This window comes from Pelodiscus sinensis, chromosome Z (genome assembly GCF_052426305.1).
Source record: "Pelodiscus sinensis isolate ZL-2025 chromosome Z, ASM5242630v1, whole genome shotgun sequence".
Classification (NCBI taxonomy): domain Eukaryota; kingdom Metazoa; phylum Chordata; order Testudines; family Trionychidae; genus Pelodiscus; species Pelodiscus sinensis.
Genome location: NC_143085.1, coordinates 22,431,616 through 22,451,535, shown reverse-complemented (window position 1 = coordinate 22,451,535; position 19,920 = coordinate 22,431,616). Strand labels below are relative to the sequence as shown.

The following is a 19,920-nucleotide window of genomic DNA, read 5'->3' as shown; positions in this document are numbered from 1 at the left end:
TAGGGAGGTGGTGGAATCTTGGGTTTTTAAGTCTTGGGTTAACAAAGCCCTGTCCGGATAGGCGGCTGGACTTGATGACCTCCTGAGTTCTCTTCCAGCCCTAGAATTCTATGAATAACGAAACAGGAAAATTTAGAGTGCTAGCTCCCCTTTTTCTCATTCCCTCTTTTATTTTTTCCTTTCCAACCCAAGACACTGGCTGGTACAAACACTGATAAGATGTTTTCCATTCCACTTCCCACACACTTTGTCATCACTTTTCAATTTTTTCATTTTGCCCTCCGGATACAGCAGCTGTTAATTGTGGAATTCAGGGAACCAGGGAAGGCCATTGATATACCATTTTCCGAGCAGACTTTCTGGGACAAATGTGATGTGTTGACTGGCTCTTACCTCAGGCAAAGGGAAATTTGAAAACAATCTTTGTTGAGTATTGTGACAAGCTGTTTTATTCCAGATGCCTTTGTAGTTTCTAATAATTCAATATCAGGTTTTCTTTTTCCTTCTGTTATTTGTCTGTCACAGGCTTCAGTGCTTGGCAATGTCCTAGGATTTTTGGAACCTATGTTTGTACTTTTAAGGAATGGGTTGAGGGAGGTTAATTTGGATCTCCTTGCCAAATTTTTTCATTAGCATATTGAAATCTATTAGGCCTTAGAAACTCTGTTGGTATAAATTAGCATAGCTGCATCAATGCCAAGAGAGCTACGTTGATTTATGTGAGCTAAACTTCAAGTCCCAATGCTTAGTAAATTAATCTCCATGGTAGAAGAGACCTTACAAACATTGAAATGGGAGGACCTATTTTTTCCAGTGTGTGTACACATTATCTGTAAAAGCTTGTCTCCACTTACTGGAAGATTGACTCTGCAGAGATTGATCTCCTGGGGTTTGATTTAGTGGGTCTAGAAAGGACCCAGTAAATTGACTGCTGATGGTGCCCCCGTTGACTCCAGTACTCGGCTGGGTTGGGAGGAGAAAGGGAAGTTGATGGGGGAGTGTTTCCCATAGACCTCCTGCAGTGGGGTTGCCACAGAAATTCAACCTAACATATTCCGACTGCAGTTATGCTAATCAGGTAGCTGGAGTTGCATATCTTTCTCCCCTAGAGTAGACCTGGCCTAAGGGTGAATCAGTCAAATATGTGGTAAATCCAATTAATTTGGTGGTCTCAGACCTGAGTCTGATACACTGTGTGTGTGTCTCAGCTCAAAAACATGTCACTTCTGGAAAGAACATAGCAGCCTGGGACTGGATGATTATTGTGAACTCTGTTGCCCTGCTGGTGTAGTGGGTGGATATGTTTGGTCTGAGGTGCCTATTTTTCTGGGCAATAGAAAGAATGTGAAGGAACATATTATTACAGGTGTTTATGGAGGAGAAGAAAGTGACCATGTGTAGGTATGGGTGACAGATGAGAGGAGCACAAGAAATCCACAACCTGGAGGAATGCTGTGATTTGTAAGCAGGGATGAGTGTATTTCAAAGGGAACACAGTGGGCCAGAAGCTTCATTGATGTCAACAGGCATAGGTCCTTTAACACTAGATACACCAGTTACACCAGCTGATGACCTGTGTTTGGGTTGCAGTAGCTGAAAATCTAGCCCACCCAGGGCCGGACTAAGGGGTGGGCTAGCTGGGCAGCTGCCCAGGGCACCAACCTACAGGGGGCACCCAGGGCGGGGACTGTGTTAACCCCTGCAGCACTGGCCAGCAGCTCCCTTCCTCCTGTGGCCACAGGGCCCTGCATGGCCAGTCACAGCCCACGCCAGGTGGCCCCAGGCTGTGCGCCATCGGCGGTGGCCAGGCCAACTGGGCAGCACATGCACCGTGTGTCCACCCATGTGACTTGGGGGCAGGCCCACGCATGCATCGTGCACCCGGAGGCGGGGCCGTGCATCTTGGGGGCGGGCCTGTGCCTGTGCACCCGGAGGTGGGGCCATGTGCCCCAAAGGCAGCGCCGCACGCCTGGGTCCCAGGGCACAAAAATGGCTTGGGCTGGCCCTAGGCCTACCAAGCTCCTTTCTTTAATATAGGACTAAAAGGGCAGAATGGGAAGGATGTGTCATTGCTTTGTGGCTACCACAGCTCAGCTTGGTGTGTGTAACCCACTCATCTTCTGGTATGGTATGCTTGTCCAATCTAGTGACACTGAGACCACTTACAGAGAGAAAGAATGAGTCTGATCTACAGCCTTAGCTGAGAGCCAGCTGGTTTTTCACTCACGTGGCAGAGGTTCATGCACTAAGCTCTAGACGTCCCAGGTTTGATTCTGCCTGTCAGCATTACAGTTTCTCTTCAAAATAAAGGAAAAAAAAGAAACTGAATCTCACAAGCCTCCTGCCCATTATTTGGCTTCCCTTCCTTGGCAATTCTCCAAATCAGACAGATAGCTGGCTCTATTTGTCTGCAGGCGTGTAGTACTAAGGTGTTCTGCAAACACATTTTCCAGAAGGCACTCACCATTCATGTGAATCCCATTTCTAGCCTGTCCCCCAACTATCTACACTTCATGACTACCTCCTCGAGTTCTAATTACCCCAGACCTTCCCCCTTCTTCCTCCAACCATTTTCCACAGACATAGTGGTTTTTGTGACTTTAAGTCCGTTGTGGGGAATCTACAGTAGGTGGGCCAGATCTGGCCTGTATGCCACCACTGCAAAGCTAAAGCTGATAGTACCAGCTCACAGTGCTGGGGATGGGGAGCTCTGAGTCTTGGCGCCCCTCAGGAGACTGGACCCATGAGCACTGGCTTGTCCCACTACAGGGGGAAGCCCCAAACCTCCATTTCTTCCCAGACAGGTGAGTGGCCCTTGATTGATTTTTTTTTCTGTGGGTCAATAGCTTGTGACAGAAAAAAGATTTTCACTCCTGCTCTAAGAGATAAGAATTTGCTAAGGACCACTGACTCATGTTCATATCTACTATGCTCCAGGCAACACCCACAGAGACAGTTGTTTCCTTGGAGGCACAGGCCTTCCCTCTGCTGCCTGGCACAGAAACTGCACTGTCCTTTTGGGCAATGCAAGATGTGTCCTTCTCTAAACACAGCCAGAGCTTTGATCACTGACCCTGTTCTGTACTTTTTTGGGGTTATTTAAGAGGGAGCAATTCCTACATTTCCCCCTAGGTAAAAAGACTCTGATATCCCTGGCCATTTCACATGGACACAAGGGATAAAGTCATATTGCATTCTTTCCAGTACAAAACATAAAGACGAAGGACTGTCTATCCCAAAGTCTGATACTCACTGACTTTTTACTATAGGTTGAACCTCTCTAGTCCAGCGCCCTCAGGACCTGATTGGTGCCAAACCAGAGAATTTGCCAAACCACAGGAGGTCAATAGTATCTAGTAGCATTATCAGCACTTCCACTGCTTACTGGGCTTTTAGAAGACATTTAGAGGTAAATTAGAGCTAAATAAAAGCAGAGAACACCAAGAGCCAGGACTGGTGGCTATAAACAAACAGTACGGGAGTAAAGAAAACTTGGGCACACCCATGATGAGTAGATATCTGGCTAACTAAAATAATGCCAGACCTCGGATGTTGGTGGACCAGAGTGCTGGGCTAGAGGTTCAACATGTATTGTTTGTTTGGTGCTCATCCTATCCAGGAACACTCATGGAACACTTCCTGCTTTCAGGAACACTTCCTGCTTTCAGAGCTGTGGTTCTCAACCTTTTTGGGCTCAGAGCCCATTTGTAAATGTTTATGGCCTATTGTGACCAAGTAAACAGTCTGGGGATAGAGGCCTTAAAATGGTTTTGGTTGGACCTGCCTGACAATCACTCCAAGGTGGCACTCCTGCAGCCAGTATGCTATGGGGCTGCCTGTGCTTGTCTATCTACTCAGGGTGGGTTGTGGCATGCCTCAGGTTAGGCCCTGCCCCCCTGACTGGACCAAAATTGCGAGTGGAGTTGTGACCTGGCTCATGGGGCTGCAGTGTCACTCACTCGAATTTGATGTACCCCAACTCCCTTATCATGATGACTGGATCAAACCTGAGTGGGATTCCCAAGGTTGCAGTGACCAGAGCAGAGAGGTGAACTCAGCCATTTCTGTGGGACAGGAGCCACAAACATTTTCTAGCGACCCTGTTGAAATGTTCAACAGTTTAAGTTTTGGGTCTCGACCCAAAGATTTAGAAGGTAAGATAGCCCTGATGCACTCATTCTCTCACCAGAATAGTTGACTATTTTCAAGACCAGTGCTAATGTTTCTCCATAAATTAATGTTGTGTTGCTTACAGACTACCCACATCATGGTCACATTATGCCAGCTGTCACACTAGAACGCTAACTGCATCATGTATCAGAGTCACAGGAGTCTTTCATTTCCAGAACTGAGGTTTCTGGTGTGCCGCCACACTGCCTCCAAGCCACAGGGATCTGCATGAACTTCCCTTTCAAAAGTTTTCACAAACACTCACATTGCTAAGAAAAAATAGCTTGCTTGCATATTAAACTTTATGATATCAGTGTTGTTCTTTATCAGTTAGTATTCTTAGTGCAACAGGATCCGGGTCACTGTCTAAGTCATCACACTCAGTTAAACTTAAGAAACAGATGACTGAAATACAAGTCAAATTGCTTTTTGTGGATTGGTGGATGATTTTTCTTGATGGGGAATTACTACAAATTAATGTATGCAAGTGAGAATTTGCTCTCTGTTGTTAGCAACTTTTTATAGGTGGGATAGATTATTGTTTTAATGCTGAAGACTTGCATTTCACAAACAGATGATGTTTGCTATTGTCTATTTTCTTGTATGCTGTGATAGCAAATCTTTTATTTTTAAGCTAGATAGTCTCTATGTGCATACCATTTTTGATGACCATTGCTGGTATGATGGCCTCTTAAGGGACATTAACAATAATCTTTACTACGGTTTTGAATGTGTACCCATGTACAAGGTTCACTTCCCCCATCCCCCCACACTGCTGTATCAGAGCCAAGTAGCCTTTCAAGTAGGCTCCCTATGCGTACCAACATGGCGTACCAGCTCCCATGGAGTCACCTGTCCCCTCCTTCTGCTGCCTTTATAGCAGAGGTAGTAGGAGAGGAGTGGGAGAAGCAGGAGCCAGTGTGCATAGGGAGCCAGTAGCAGCACCTTGAGGAGGGGATCGGCAGTAGCACAGAGGTAACAGCATGATGGAGAGGAGTGATAGAGGCAACAGCATGAGGGGAGGGGTAGGCAGCTCCCCCATATGTAAATGTGTAACTGCTGAAATTTTCAGAAGTTATGTGTTTACCTACATAAATGCATTTTAACATCCCTACACTTTATTCCCCAACTGAGGTTCTTAGCCTTCTAAGCACCAGCTTAGAAGAACCATTGTATTTAGGACCTATCAAATCACTGGAGAGCACAGCAGGCTTCTTTCAAACAAAATGAAAGCTCCTTTAAAGTGCTTCATGAGAACAGAGATATGAGAGCAAGAGCAATTTCGTAATGGAGTTTATCTGTTGGGTGAAGATTTGGAAGGTGTATAACCCACAATTCAGAGTAATTTCCTGGCTAAAACAGGAAGTTCTTTGTTATCAGCTGGTGAGGAGGTGTGTTGCCCTGTGCCTGACACTTCACTGCTGATTTTGTGGAAGACATGACAGAAATCTCTGATGCAACTTTCTTTTCTTAACTTTAATTTTAGCCCTGTGTAAATTTGTTTTAAATGCTGAGCTTGCTTATTTTCTAGTTTGATAGTGCTATAGACCCTTCTGTTGTAATGATCTGAGGGTTGATAATTTTCTGGTAATTTTTTATGGTGATGATGACTCCTGAAATGAAGAATAGTCTCAAGATGGGGGCCAATACATAATGATAGTGCTGAATATCATTAATCAGGCTCCAGATGCAGGTGAATGTTAGTGTATCAATGTTAAAAGGAGAGGAGTTTTGAACTTCTGGATAGGCTATTTTGCCTGATTCTCTGCTCCACTGCAATTTCAATGGAGTTACCTGCTAGAACAGAATAGAAAATGTGACACCAAGCTTTTTAGTATGGAGAGGATTGAGATATCAACTAATCTGATTGCAGGAGAGGAGAATTAAGTCCCTGTATAAATGCCAAACTCTCTTAAAAACCAAAGCTCGGTGTCTGGTATTGCTTTTTTAGTGTGTTTATATGTGCAGCTAATAATTACCATTCTGAAAATAAATTGCTTGCTAAACATTATAGTGTACATATCAGTGATACTGATCCTGTCAGTTTTTGTTACATTCGGCTTGCTTGTCAGATATCCAAAAGATATGCTGCATAATCAGGTCCTAAATTTGCAAGGACTAACACACATGCTTAACTTTATGGTCTTATTGAACTCAGTGGGAATTTTGCCACGGAGTATGCCAAGGATTTCACCTAATGGATCTATTCCTGGTGCATAAAGTTAGCATGTGTGTAAGTCTTTGCAAGGTGGAGGCCTATGTGAGTAGCAGAAAGAATCAAATCCTATTGGCTATAGTCTGTTTTTAGTTGCACTGGTGTTAATCTGTAATAATTCTGCTGAAGTAAATGAAATGATGACTGACACTGGTTAAACAGAGAAAATTTGGCCTTTCAGTGTGCCTTTTTACATTTTTCTTCTTCAAGATATGTACTTTTCTCTTTCAGACTCCTGAACAGTACAGCCAGGCAGTGAACAAAAGCAACAAAGTTATCCTGTATTGTGCATTTCTGGACTATAGGTACATTAAGTGCTTCTGAATGTCTTAACTTTGATATATTGTAACTGGTTACTTATGGTAAATGTGACATAATCAGTGCATGCCAGACCCCTGACAAATATTCTCTTGTTCTTGTGTTCATGGGAAATATTAAAGCAATGAAATCAAAGGCTTTAGCACAAAACAGCTTCATAGTAAGAGAAAAAAGGAAGAGAAAATAGTTTCCTCTTACTGTAGATGGAGAAGCTGTCATTCTATTTACTGATTTCAGGATAAACCAGATAATTGAGAGAGTGAAAAATGTGGAGATGAACACATAACAGCCAATTCTGGTTAACCTTATGTTAGCCTTTTGTAAACATAACTCAGTTTGTCTGGAAACATGGGTATTGATAGTTGCTTCTGATGCAGGTTGCATACAAATGAAATCAGAATGCAGTGTACCATATGTACTTCAGAGCCGTGTCATGCCTGGTGCATATTCAGTGATAAAATTATATACCACTGGATACAAAGCAGGATAAAACTAAATATTGCAAGCAAGTATCAACAAAGAGTGGCTAATTTTTTCCTCATTTTGGGTAGCCAGGAACAGTGTATCTGATGCATTTGTGATTTCTAAACATGCTGTTGATATAGAATTAATAGTGAAATAATTCCAAATGGGACTTGAACAGGGCCTGATGGGTTTTTGAGCTCTAGCATCCTGAGCATCACTCAATGAAGCAGTGGCACACAATTTTGTGATACTTCCTCTCCAACTTGCATTTGGGCTAGATAAACCTAATTGTTTTATTAAAGTTATTGTGATTATGTTGTGCTGTGCCAGCTGTTTGTAGTCACTAGCTTGTACACTTACTCACAAATTATAATAAATTAGAAACATGTTTTATATAAGTGACTCAATATGCTTCTGGGCAGCATTCCCACAAGATGTGCTTTGGGGGATTAGACCTTGACTGAAAACGAAAGACAATAATGAAAATCCCTCATCCTAAAATGAGAGGTTTATTTACCTCAACACATTCTCTTTCTCAGATGTATGATTACTCCAATAAAAGGAATCATTTGGCATTTGTATAATAGGAACAATATTGATACAAATACCCAGCTGGTATAATTACATGTAGCTCAGTTGAAGTCAATGGACCAGTCTTCCCCTAGTGTAAATTGGCATATCTGTATTGAAGGCAGTGAACCAGATCTTTATATTGTGAATATCAGCATAGCTCCATTGAAACTAATGGGCCAGCAAATTGGCATAGATCTGGTGAAAATAGGAAACTGAATGCTGAATTTGACTCCCCACTCTCTCTTTATATTGTTGTTAGCCCCAAGTAGTTTTTTTTCCGACTTGATTTTGCCCTGTGATTGTTGAATTGATAAGAATTCATCAGCGAGGCTGATGCAAAATTAGCCCTTGATTTTTGTTTTACTATACACAGCTGTTTGCCACCCAGAGTAATATATTTTACAACATACAACCATTTGCCACTGAGAGTGCTGCAAACTGTTCATAATTCCAGGCTTAGAACATCCCATGCAATATGGTTTACTGTGATTTGCTGCCATCACCATTAAACAGTCAGCATTAACGATCAGTTATCATTCCACAGTATATCAGAAACCACAATTACTTCCTGTGCTAAGTGTGAGGAGAAACTGCTATATTTCAGTGGCTACTGTTAGTAACTTCGGATTTTGTAATGTACTGAAATTGGAGCATCAGTACTGAGAGCATGTACATTAGCTTAGCTATACTTAGGGTCCTGGATAATATGAATATTGATTACTGACTTCATAACTCACAAATGTCAATGCTAGGTACACTATTTATTTCTGGGCAGCTTTTTTTTTCTTGTTTCTTTCTGAAGTATTTTAAAACTTACATTGAAAAGCTGTTGTAATGTGCTTCATTCTTTGTACTGATAGTTGCATAGAATCATTCCTTTCTCTTTTAAAACAATCTATAAATTTGTCACAGAAATGTAGAGTTAAACTGCATATTTAGTATTACAGATACTTCATCAACATTTATAAACTGACTTACCAAAGGAAACCTTTGGTTTTTGTGCAGATATTTGCCTGGATGATTCTTAGTAGCTAAAGTTCAGAAAAGGGTTTATTTAAAAAAAAAAAAAAAAAGCAATTCTCCTGTTTAATGAAATGTATGTCTAATTAGTGCCAGGAAAGTTAATTTTAATATGGCTCCCTTTCCATTTCCTGTGTACTTCCAGCAATGGAAGTGCCATGTGGTCTACTGAAGGCTGTGTACGTGATGATGGGGATCTCAACTATTCAGTTTGCCTGTGTAATCACCTCACCAACTTTGCTATTCTGATGCAAGTGGTACCTCTGAAGGTAAGAGTAAATAAAGGAGTAAATCTGGGAGGTCAGTACTGAGCACAAACCCGTTCATCCACTATGAAATTCTTTTTGTAAATAGAACTCCAAATTAATCTCTTATTTATTTTTCACTTTCATCTGCACAATATATGACGGAGGGTGGGAAGGGAGAGCTGGGACCATTTTGCTCAAGTATCTAAGCTTTGTTGCAAAGTCCAAACCAAAGTTTGCCCTTTAAAGTGTTGTTTTTACATTTCTTTCTTTCCTTTTCTTTTTCAATGGAAATGGAATCTGGGATGAAACAGGCTTCAATCAATAGGAATCAGTATGTGCTGCACTTAATTCTCATCACACAGACATTATAGCCCTTGAAACACTGGGCAGGAAAAGCACTTATAGACATGCTCCATAGAACACTTATATAATGGTCAAGAAGGGCATAGGCTAAAAGATGAGCTAATAAGTCTTTTCCATCTCTAATTCTTTTGATTTAGTTTTAAGAAAGAGGACACGTGAGGTGTGACTATTTAGGGTTGGGCAATGAACCACATTCACTTACGTTCCATGATGCACCAGATGTTCTTTCCTCATCTTACTACAAAGTGAGGTCTGATTTGAGAAGAAACAGAGTGGGATCAAGAGTTGTTCAGAAAGAGGAGGATGAATATCCTTAGCTAACAGTTGCTCATTATATTTACTTGACCTCTGTGTTCCACAGTGTGACTATACAACTGTTCCTATCATTTTAAAAAAATTCCTACTCATACTACTGAATGGTTTCAGCAAAACATGTCCAATGCCAGCGGGCAAGGTGAGAACTCTCTGGTCAGATTTGTCTCTCCATTAACTTTATTTCTGAAATTGGTATACCAGGAAATATGATCCCTTAGAGGTTCATACAGAATTCTTTATTAGACCTGATAGCATGATATGTTCACTCTGAGGTAGTATGTCTGACTTATCTGTTAATTGGTATGAATGATGAGTTTGGTGTTGTTTCAGATAGTGGCTTTGGCCTGAGGCTGCTGGCTGGTTTATGAATGGATCAACATGCTCATGAGAACAGCACAGAATGTGTGCTAATGGAAACACAGTATAAATAAACTGGCAAATATCCACCTTAATTTAAAGGAATTTTAATCAGCACGCTAGTGCTAAAGAACATGTGAAGGTTTTCAGGGAATGAATGGCCCATAATGTAACTTGCCATCTCTTTATGAGTTAATGAAATCTTACTCTCAATATCTCTGTGACAAACTTAGTATAACTTCCTTGAAGTCAGAAACGGATTCTAGGATGGCATAGTTAATACAATATTTGCTTTTTCATTGTGTCTTTCCCAAAGAACTTATAAAAGCCTCAACACACTCTTGAATTATTATAGCTCTTTAACAGAGGAATGAAATGAGGCATGGAGTAAAGTAACTTGTGCAGGATCACATGGCTTCCATTGTGGAGATGGTTATTAGTTCTTGAAGTTAGTGAGTGAGTTGTTTATTTACAGGAGCACCTAGAGGCCCAGCTGATATCAGGGTATCTCTGTAAGTTCCCAGTTTTGAAGAGTTTGATACTTAAAGAGACAAATGGAACAAAGGGTTGTAAAAATAAACTGTTATCATCCCTATTTTTCAGAGTGGAAACTGTGGGACAGAGGGAGGTGTGACTCTCCCAAAGTTACACATGAAGCCTGTAACAGAGCCAGGATTTAAACCTAAATATCCCAAGTCACACTCCAGTGCCTGAATTGTCAGACCAGAAGGAAGCAAATTAGTGAAAGAATTGGATGTAGCACGGAAGAATCTAATTCTCAGTTCCCCTGCTCTAGTTAGTGAGCCACATTTCTAATATATATATTTTTGTAGTGTTTGTTCAGTTAGTAAGTGTAGGTTCCCTTTACCATAGGAGCCTCTGACTTTTACTTGGAGGCTCCTTTGTGCTGCAGTCTGGCCCTAGTGACTACAATTCCCATGATGCCTGGGGAAAAAGGGGGGAAACTGTTGCTCTCTTCCAGCCAGTGCAGGAAGAGTGTTGGTGGGCTCCATTTTGGAGAGAGGAGCCAGATTGCTGCTATGGAGCCTTTTCCAGTCCAGGAGCTGCGGCTAGAAGCTAGAACCTGATGGGGCTTGGATCTAGCAGGCTGCTTCAGGGGCTGTTGGTAATTGTTCCTGGAGGTAAGAGACCCTGGCTGTGCTTGTGGCTAACAAGGGCCTGCATAGAAGGAACAGTGAATAACTGTGGCCGTTTAGGAAAATGTTGCCTGGGGTGGAGCACAAAAGGCCAATTTCAATTCAGGGGCCAGCCAGGTGGAGGTACTGTCATTGTATATTCCTTTAGAAGCAAGGGACTGCAGGAAGGAGTGAATAGGGGATCCTCAACTATCCATCAATCACCACTGGGATACTCAGGATCTCCTTTAACATTAAAAACATCAGATGAGCATTGCCTGCTCCTGTATAACCCAGGGAAGAAATAGACGGTTACCTAAAGAAATAATTCAGCCTCATACTCAAGTCATGCACCACAGACTACCCTCCCCATAGATGTGAATACGTTTGTATCCTCATGGTTCCCAATAACTATAACTATGCAACTCTGTGCAACTTGAACCATGTTCAACAGTTTTAGTTTGTTGATGCTAAAATGTATCATAATTGATATTATTCAACTAGTTATTCTGGGTATTATTATTATTATGGGTAGTATTGTGAGAATAACGGATTGTATTCTTGGAAATAGTTCTGGAAGTTCTAACATTTAAATTAATTGGCCAAACAGAATCCAGGATAGTTATGATTAGCCAAAAGTTGGAATAAGTTTTAATATTATGCAATCTTGGCAACTGGGGATCAAGCTTGTGCATTTTTGCCAAAGTTCTTGTAGTTGATCAAGCATGTACCATCCTAAGGAGAACTTAGTTACAGTGAATAGAAAAGGCTAGTCTCCATAGTCATGATTTTGTTTTCAGTATTTTGTCACTGGTTGTTGTTTTTTTCCTGGATGTTCTGTCCTAGTGTGTGGCCCATTGTCAATGTTTGCATAAGTTCTCCACAATTGTGTTACTGTGAAGTATTTTGTTTCCTTTTCTTTCTGTCTGACTGTTAACAATATAGCATAAATGCTCCTAAGATAATAAATGAATGAGTGGAATATTCAGGCCTAATCACTCTGATGCAAGGAAATCTTCCCTACATTGTAAAGGAGAATGTCAGAACTCTAGAAAATTTATCTGAATAGTCCTCCTTGACATTTTAAAAATATCTGATTCCTTTAGGCCCCTGTCGAATTCTTACATCCTCTGCTTCAGAATACAATTTCCAACAAAGGGCATGGAGTAATTCAATGGCTCCGCAGAATGAATGATATACTGGGGAAACTGAAAGGCATTGCCCCATGAATATGCATCTTTTGTGGAAACCATGTGCCCCTTGTACAAATCTGTGAGACTTAGAAATGTTTGCAGTGGTTCAGAGCGGGCAGGTGAATGATGAGCTGCCAGATGCTCATTCCTAACCTCTTCTGGATCATCCAAGGTACAGGCTTTGTTTCCAGAAAACACAGATTCCAGTCAGAGAGCTCAACGATGCCTTCACATGGTGCAAAATATGTCCTCTTGCTTTGGCATGGGTAAGTTGGTATGGGGAGTGTATCTTGAGACAGGACTCCCAGCACGCATGAATGTGAAAATAGGGCAGTTGGGGAAGGCTGCCATAACTTAGACAAATGCCCCCTTCCTCCCAGATTGTCTTAATTACTCTGGGGGTTGCTGTAGCCCCAGGAGCATCCCTGAGTAGGCGTAGCTTAAAGCTGCCTTAAATCACTTTTCTTGCTGCACAGTGACTGCTGTGTGTTACCTCTGTGAGGCTTAGCACAAAATCCCATCCTAGAGCTCCAGAACTTTGACCAACGAGCTTCATTTTTAATTGACATTCAGAAATATTTGGTTTTTGTTTTTAATGAATTAGAAACGGATCATAGGTCCAGATGGGGATGTAAAAATAAAGGGAGAGAGAGGAAATCTGCACAAGCAAGGAAAACCATTGTGCTTGTCTTGTAACCAACTCAGGTACAATAAATGTAATTGTTTGCCTATATAAAGATATCTTTACATTGTGTCTGGAGTGAGATGATAAAGCAGACAACTAGAGAGAGCCACCTAGTTACTGAGCTTTATAAACAGGCAATGCTCAGCAATATCTTCCTAAGAAATTTCCTAAAAAGTTTTATCATGTGTCAAAACAAGAAAGCCTACTGGAACCATTAAATACCATAATATCTTCCTTTCTATTCGCTAGAAATCTGTCAGTGAATGATATAATACTGTGGGTTATAAATGTGTATAAATATTTATTCACCTTTGAAGCAATTTTGTGTTATCAAGTGCATGGGATATGGTGTAAAAAATGCTGTAATCTCCTGTTTGCATGACAGATTATTGAGGTTCCAAGGGAGTTGTTCTAGTCAAAATATGTGAGATGTTTGCATCTTTATAGAGTCTTTTATTTACCCCCTTCCCTCCACACCACTTACTTGGCTTGTGTATGAAAGAAAGAACTGTAGGTGACAGACAATAATTTTTTAACTAAATGAAATCTTTCCCGGAAAGTGACTGCTGTTCATGGAAAACTTTGATGATAACCAAATGCATGAAAAACAATATTTTTTTGGCTGAAAACTGAAATGTTTCCATTTATAATGGTGATGCTGTGTTTTATGGGAGTTTAGGTCAGGTTTTGTTTGGTCCCATTTTCTTCCATCAGCAGGACTCTCTGACCAGGTTACATCTGTCAGGACAACCTCCTCTCACCAAGAAATAAGAAAGTGGTACACCATGGGTAGTGTAGTTGGCTTGAAGTCAGGTATCCAAAATCTTTGGTCACTTTAGAAAATGTAAGACGACGCAACCTTTCCTTCTATGTAGTGATCTGGGGTTGTCACTTAGGAGACCGCACAGGCATGTGGTTGTGGGAGGACAGAGGGCAGTGAAAGGAGTTGGACAGATACAAGGGAAACTATGGAGATGCTGACCTTCATGTATATGGGAGCTTCAATACTGGGGAAAATACAGTCAGGACAAACTATATTCGTAGTAAGAATTCCATAAATTCATTGGAGGTAGGGGATAAACACCAAGGAGGCAGAAGAACTGTTCAAACTACAGGACAATTTGGCACAAGGTCAAATGGATACAAACTAGCCATGAATATGTTTACATTTGCAATTGGAGGAAGATTTCTAACTATCCAAGGAGTGAATTTCTGGTATTGTCTCCCAGTAAGTACTATAGGGGAAAAACAACAGCTAGTTTTCAGATGGAGCTTGATAAATTTATGGCTGGGACTATAGCAAGGGACTAGATCGAATGACCCAGAAAATCCCTTTCTTTCTCTGTGTCCTGTTATCTATCTTGAAACTCCATGTAATTTAACATTTGATTCTTTAGCTTAGGATTTCCTTTTTTTTTTTAGTTTGTACCATATGTCTGGTATTTCTGAACAATTTGCTATTTAAGGTCTGAAAAGAAAGAGCTTTTCCAAACAATGCAAATCAAGGATCCCTCAAAACAAGAAATCAGGCACACCCAAGCATATCTAGTGATGGAAGGTGCCCGGAAGTGGAGTGAAGACTTGTTAGTTGACACCAGAGTGTCAAAGACAATAACTCTTTCTTTTGAACCTCTCAAATCATGATTAGCAAACAGCAAAGGAAACAGGGATTCCATGTACCAGCATTGATACTATTAAAGACTATGGCAAGCAGTTGCTCTAGTAGAAGGATTTTAACCAGGAGAATAGATTTGTACAGTCTCTTCAGTTTTGGGTGTTGTTGGGGGGAGGGGGAGGTTTGTGGGTTTTTTTGGTTTCGGTTTATGTTCATAGTTCTGAAAATCTGTCTAACGAGTAGGAGCTGTAGACAATGAACTGTATTTGAGGCAACAATACCTTCTTTTGTAAAGAGACCTTTTTCAGTGTTTATTATGACTATATTGAAGAAGAAAATAAATTTGACATTTTTAAAAAAAAGACAACGATCATTTTATTCCTCACAGTCTGAGTGGCTGGCAGGTTTAGATATCAGAGGAATAAAAGGAATTATAAAATGCCCCCCTACATGGAATTATAAAATGCCCTCATTGTAACAGTCAGGCGATACCACTAGTCCTGAGAGTTCATGCCATGTTTTTGGCTCAAGGATTCTAATGTAAACTATAGTCAAATATTTGACCTAATTATATATATTAAAGTTAGTGTAACATGCCTATGGTTAAAAAGTTTATCTACTGTTACTTTTATGTCTTTTTAGCCTTTTACATCTCCGGTCTCTCTATCTTTTGTTCTCTGCTGAAGTAAAAGCATGATCCAAAGTCCACTATCTTCAATGAACTTTGGATAAATTCTGATACTCCCCCTCCTCTTAATAGTACTTAAAGTAATCCATTTCTTTCCATACATAATGTTTTCTGAAAGGTACATACAGATTTTATGCATACTTTAGATCAGTTTAGAAGCAAGACTTTGGATAATAAACTATAATAATAAGAGAAAGACCTTTGTGTGTGACAGGGCTGTGTCGTTAGATTGTACAGGAGCCTGTCTCACTGTGTTTGTTTGTCCCATGGACATTACTTTAGCCCAGGGAGCTATTTACAGGGTCAAAATTATATGAGCTGTGGTCTTCTCATAGCATTTCCTCATCAAAAAGTGAAGTGCCATGAGAATAAAAATATTAAATCCTTTTTTAGAGTCGTATTGGCCAGATTCTCCAATGGGCATAGTTTTGACAGAAAAGGGGGCTATAATGGAACTAGTTATGGTACCTTGATTCTCTGGAGAGATTTGTCCAGCTTGAGCTGCTCTAATTTATGCTAGGTGGCAGTGGTCCCCAATAAACCATTTTCCACTCATAGGCATTGGAAATACTCATGTGTAGGTGAAGAAACTGAAACACAGTGAGGTAAATTTTAAAATCAGGAGGCTTAAACTATACATTCTGAAATGAACCAGCACCCTTACTACAGAGCATTGGGAAGCAGTTCATGGCAAATGGGGGCTTGGAGTGTCATTAATTGACATTGAGAGTTTGACCTACAAATGTGATTGAGCACTGTTGCATGTTTCTGACTAGGCTAAGGAACAGCTAAAATACATACAAAAAGTGTTGCCAGAATCCATATTGTGAAGAATAAATATATTGATAATACTGCTGATCAGCTTAACAGCAATTTATATATTTTAACTGCCTTTAGCTAATGCCAGGAATTAACACTTCTATCAATTTTATTTCAGAAAAGAAATAACAATGCTGGAAAAATTTGCAATCATTTGACACTCAGATATTAGGCTGACACGGGTCAATTAGCTTAGTGATGAATTGTGGTGCCAGGTGAAGCTGAAATTATTTGTTTTTTTATATCTCTGCTGTTATGTCCATATCATATTTGGCAGACATTCTGCTTTGCTGACTGAAATACATTTATCATATTGATTTAAAGTTGAGAAGTAATAACGTTTGCTAGAATTTTGTAATAAGTAGGCATTATTAAAAAAAATCCTACAAAGATAAGCCAAATAGTCTTTAAAGGCCAAAATTTCCCTTTAATTACCTTAGGGGAGTTACATGGATACAATTAAAGTTAGAACATTGACCAGAATTTGGAACTCAAGCTAGAAAAAAATCTGTTTACCTCTGTAATGATGTTATTAAAAACAAGGCTGTTACAAATGAAGCCATATATATCGCTTTGTCTGGGTAGGACCTAGATTGGGCATTCTGAATAGGATGGGCGGATATTAACTAATTCATCTTGACAACATCCCTGGGAGTTCACTAAATATTATCAGTCCCATTCTAAACCATTTGCCCAAAGCCACACAACAAATCAGTAACAAAGCTAATGTCTCAGGAATTCATGGCTTTGTAACTCCGTGCTCAGCCCACCACTGCTCTGTTAGGTTATGTCTATTCTAGCTCGTTAATTCGAGCTAGGTAGGCAAATGAGGTGACCGGAGTTGCAAATAAAGCCTGGGATTTAAATATCCCGGGCTTTATTTGCATGTTCCCGTCTGGTCACCATTTTGAAATTTCACTAGCCTGAATTCACTGCCACGCGGCTACACGAGGAGCATTCCACACAGAGTAATAGTTAATTCGAACTAATGACTTAGTTCGAATTAATGTTTCACTTCCATGTGTAGCCACGCGGCAGTGAGTTCGGGCTAATGAAATTTCATATTGGCGACCAGACGGGAACATGCAAATAAAACCCAGGATATTTAAATCTCAGGCTTCATTTGCAACTCCAGTCGCCTCAACGAATTAACGAGCTAGTATAGACATACCCTTACAGGCTTGGGACCTGATCCAAGGGTAATTGAAATCTTTCAAGCCCATAATGTCTATTACCATACTTTTCAGGCATACAGCAGTATGTCATTGCAGGGATTGCAGTGAGCCAAAGAGATCTTCCACCTAGTTGAAGGGAACTAAAGGCTAGAGTTACTTTATGTCAGTTTGCTTTTGCTGGCATAAACCAGCATACAGTGCACCCAGAGACCTAGGACAACAAGACAGGTGGGTAGCAGTGGTGTAGTGGGATATTTGTGTCAGTGTTGGGAAGTATTTTCTCAAAGTTTCTCCTCAGCAGTCTCCGTTGATGACATTCTTGTTGAAATTTCTAACAAAGGCAAGTGGTGGTGTACCTTCCTGCCCCTCTGCACTACCGGGACACAACAGTCCAGTCATGTGAAGAAGTGGGCTGTGCCCACAAAGCTCATGATACCATTTACATGTTTTGTTAGTCTTTAAAGTGTTACCAGACCATTTGTTGTTTTTTAGAGCATTTCCAACCCAAAATAAGCTGACAGTTTCAAGCAAAAGGGGAGAAAGCAGAGCATAAAATACCTACATGCTAGAAAGGAGAAGTTAAACTGGAGCCTGATAAATCTGATGCTGAAAGAAATTCCTGCTGAGTGGGAGGATGTATGTCACAAGGGGCTTTGTAGACAGCAGAAATAAAAAAAAAATTAATGAGCAAGCTACAGTCCAAAGATAGTTCCAAGAAAGTTCAGGCTCAGTTATTTTATTTTGGGCAGCTCCACTTATCAGCCAGTGCTGCCCTCTGCCCAGTGCCAAGGAACATGCTAACTTAACTGTCTGGCAGTTTTTATTTTTATAGTTCTCCAACTAATATCCATCATTCCAGGCTGTTTGTACCAGCTGTCACATAATTCTCTTTTTAACAAAAGGATGCTGGACACCCAATGGATAGGAGCACTTAGACAACATTTGAAAAGGAAATGACTGGCTTCTGCAGCAAAATAGGAGCTTTTATGGCTAGGAGGTTGGCACAAATGTGATATAATAGTACTCTGTGAGTCCTAGAGCATTCATCTGAATTTTCCCTCAAATGGTACCTTCTCTTCAACATTCTCACTGAGGGTATGTCTACACTACATAGGTGCTACACTAGCGGAGCGCTTAGTTCGAACTAGGAAAACCTCATTTTACGAGGATTAAGCCTAGTTCAAACTTACTAGTTTGAATTAAGGGGTGTGTAGCCCCTTAATTCGAACTAGTGGGAGGCTAGCCCTCCCCAGGTTTCCCTGGTGGCCACTCTGGCCAACACCAGGGAAACTCGTCTGCCCCCCTCCTGGCCCCGGACCCCTTAAAGGGGCACGGGCTGGCTACGGTGCCCGTGCCAGGTAGAAGCCTGCCAGCACCCAGCCAGCAGACCCTGAACCTGGCACGGATCGAGCCACCCACCCGATGCCCCCCAGCCCTCCCCCTGTTCCCGGGACCAGGCTGGCGGCTCCCAGGAGCTTGCCCGGGACCGCAAGAGGCGGGCACCCGCCTGGGCTAGTGCAGACATCGTGGACCTCGTCCACGATCTCCGCACTAGGCACAGGAAAGTGGCCGGCTAGGGCAGGAGAGCTGCCAGCCTGGCCACCAAGGAGCAGGTGTGCAAGAGAATCAAGGGAGTCCACTGAGACCCCCGACCCTGAGCCCTGAGTTTATAATGGCTGTCCTGGATCAGACCAAAGGACCATCTAGCCCAGTAGCCTGTCTGCCGAGAGTGGCCAACCCTAGGGACCCTGGAGGGGATGAACCGAAGACAGTGACCAAGCCATTTGTCTTGTGCCATCCCTCTCCAGCCTTCCACAAACCTTGGCCAGGGACACCACTCCTACCCCCTGGCTAATAGCACTCCATGGACCCAACCTCCATCACTTTATCTCACTTCCCTTTAAACTCTGTTCTAGTTCTAGCCTTCACAGCCTCCTACAGCAAGGAGTTCCACAGGCTGACTCTTTGCTTTGTGAAGAACAACTTTCTGTTACTAGTTTGAAGCCTGCTACCCATTCCTTTCCTTTGGTGTCCTCTAGTTCTTCTTTATGGGAACTAATGAAGAACTTTTCTGTATGCACCCTCTCCACCCAACTCCTGCTTTTAGAGACCTCTATCCTGTCCCCCCTCCGTCTCCTCTTTTCTAAGCTGAAAAGTTCCAGTCTCTTTAGCCTCCCTTCATATGGGACCTGTTCCCAACCCCTGGTCATTTTAGTTGCCCTCCCCTCTCCCAGCCTCTCTCTTCCCCTCTCCCACCTCCTTTTCCCAGTCTCCCCCAGTTTTGTTCAATAAAGACAGATTCCATTTTGGAAGACACGGTATCTTTATTTTGTACATCAGGAAGGGGGGCTAGGGAAGGGTAAGTGGAAGGAGATGAGGGAGGAATGGGGTATGAGCCCCCAATGGGGAGGACTGGGCTGGCTCTGCGGGCTTCTGGGGGTGGAAGCTCTCCTGCAGCCCCCCCAATTGCCTCCTCTCCCCAGATGGCAGCCTGCGGCAAGTGCAGCCGGGCTGATGGCTGAGTGCTGTGATGTGCCCAGTGTGGGTACTCTGGGTATTCCAAGC

At 41.7% G+C, this 19,920-nt stretch overlaps 1 protein-coding gene across 4 annotated transcripts in view; it reads left to right on the top strand.

Moving 5' to 3' along the window:
• The window catches only part of ADGRD1 (adhesion G protein-coupled receptor D1), a 332,179-nt gene that overhangs the window by 175,703 nt on the left and 136,556 nt on the right, over positions 1–19,920 (top strand). For all 4 annotated transcript variants that reach the window (XM_006120531.5, XM_075898421.2, XM_075898422.2 and 1 more), the window contains 2 exons: positions 6,617–6,690; positions 8,907–9,030. In XM_006120531.5, coding sequence (XP_006120593.3) covers positions 6,617–6,690; positions 8,907–9,030 — 198 coding nt within the window. The remainder of the gene's footprint in view (positions 1–6,616; positions 6,691–8,906; positions 9,031–19,920) is intronic.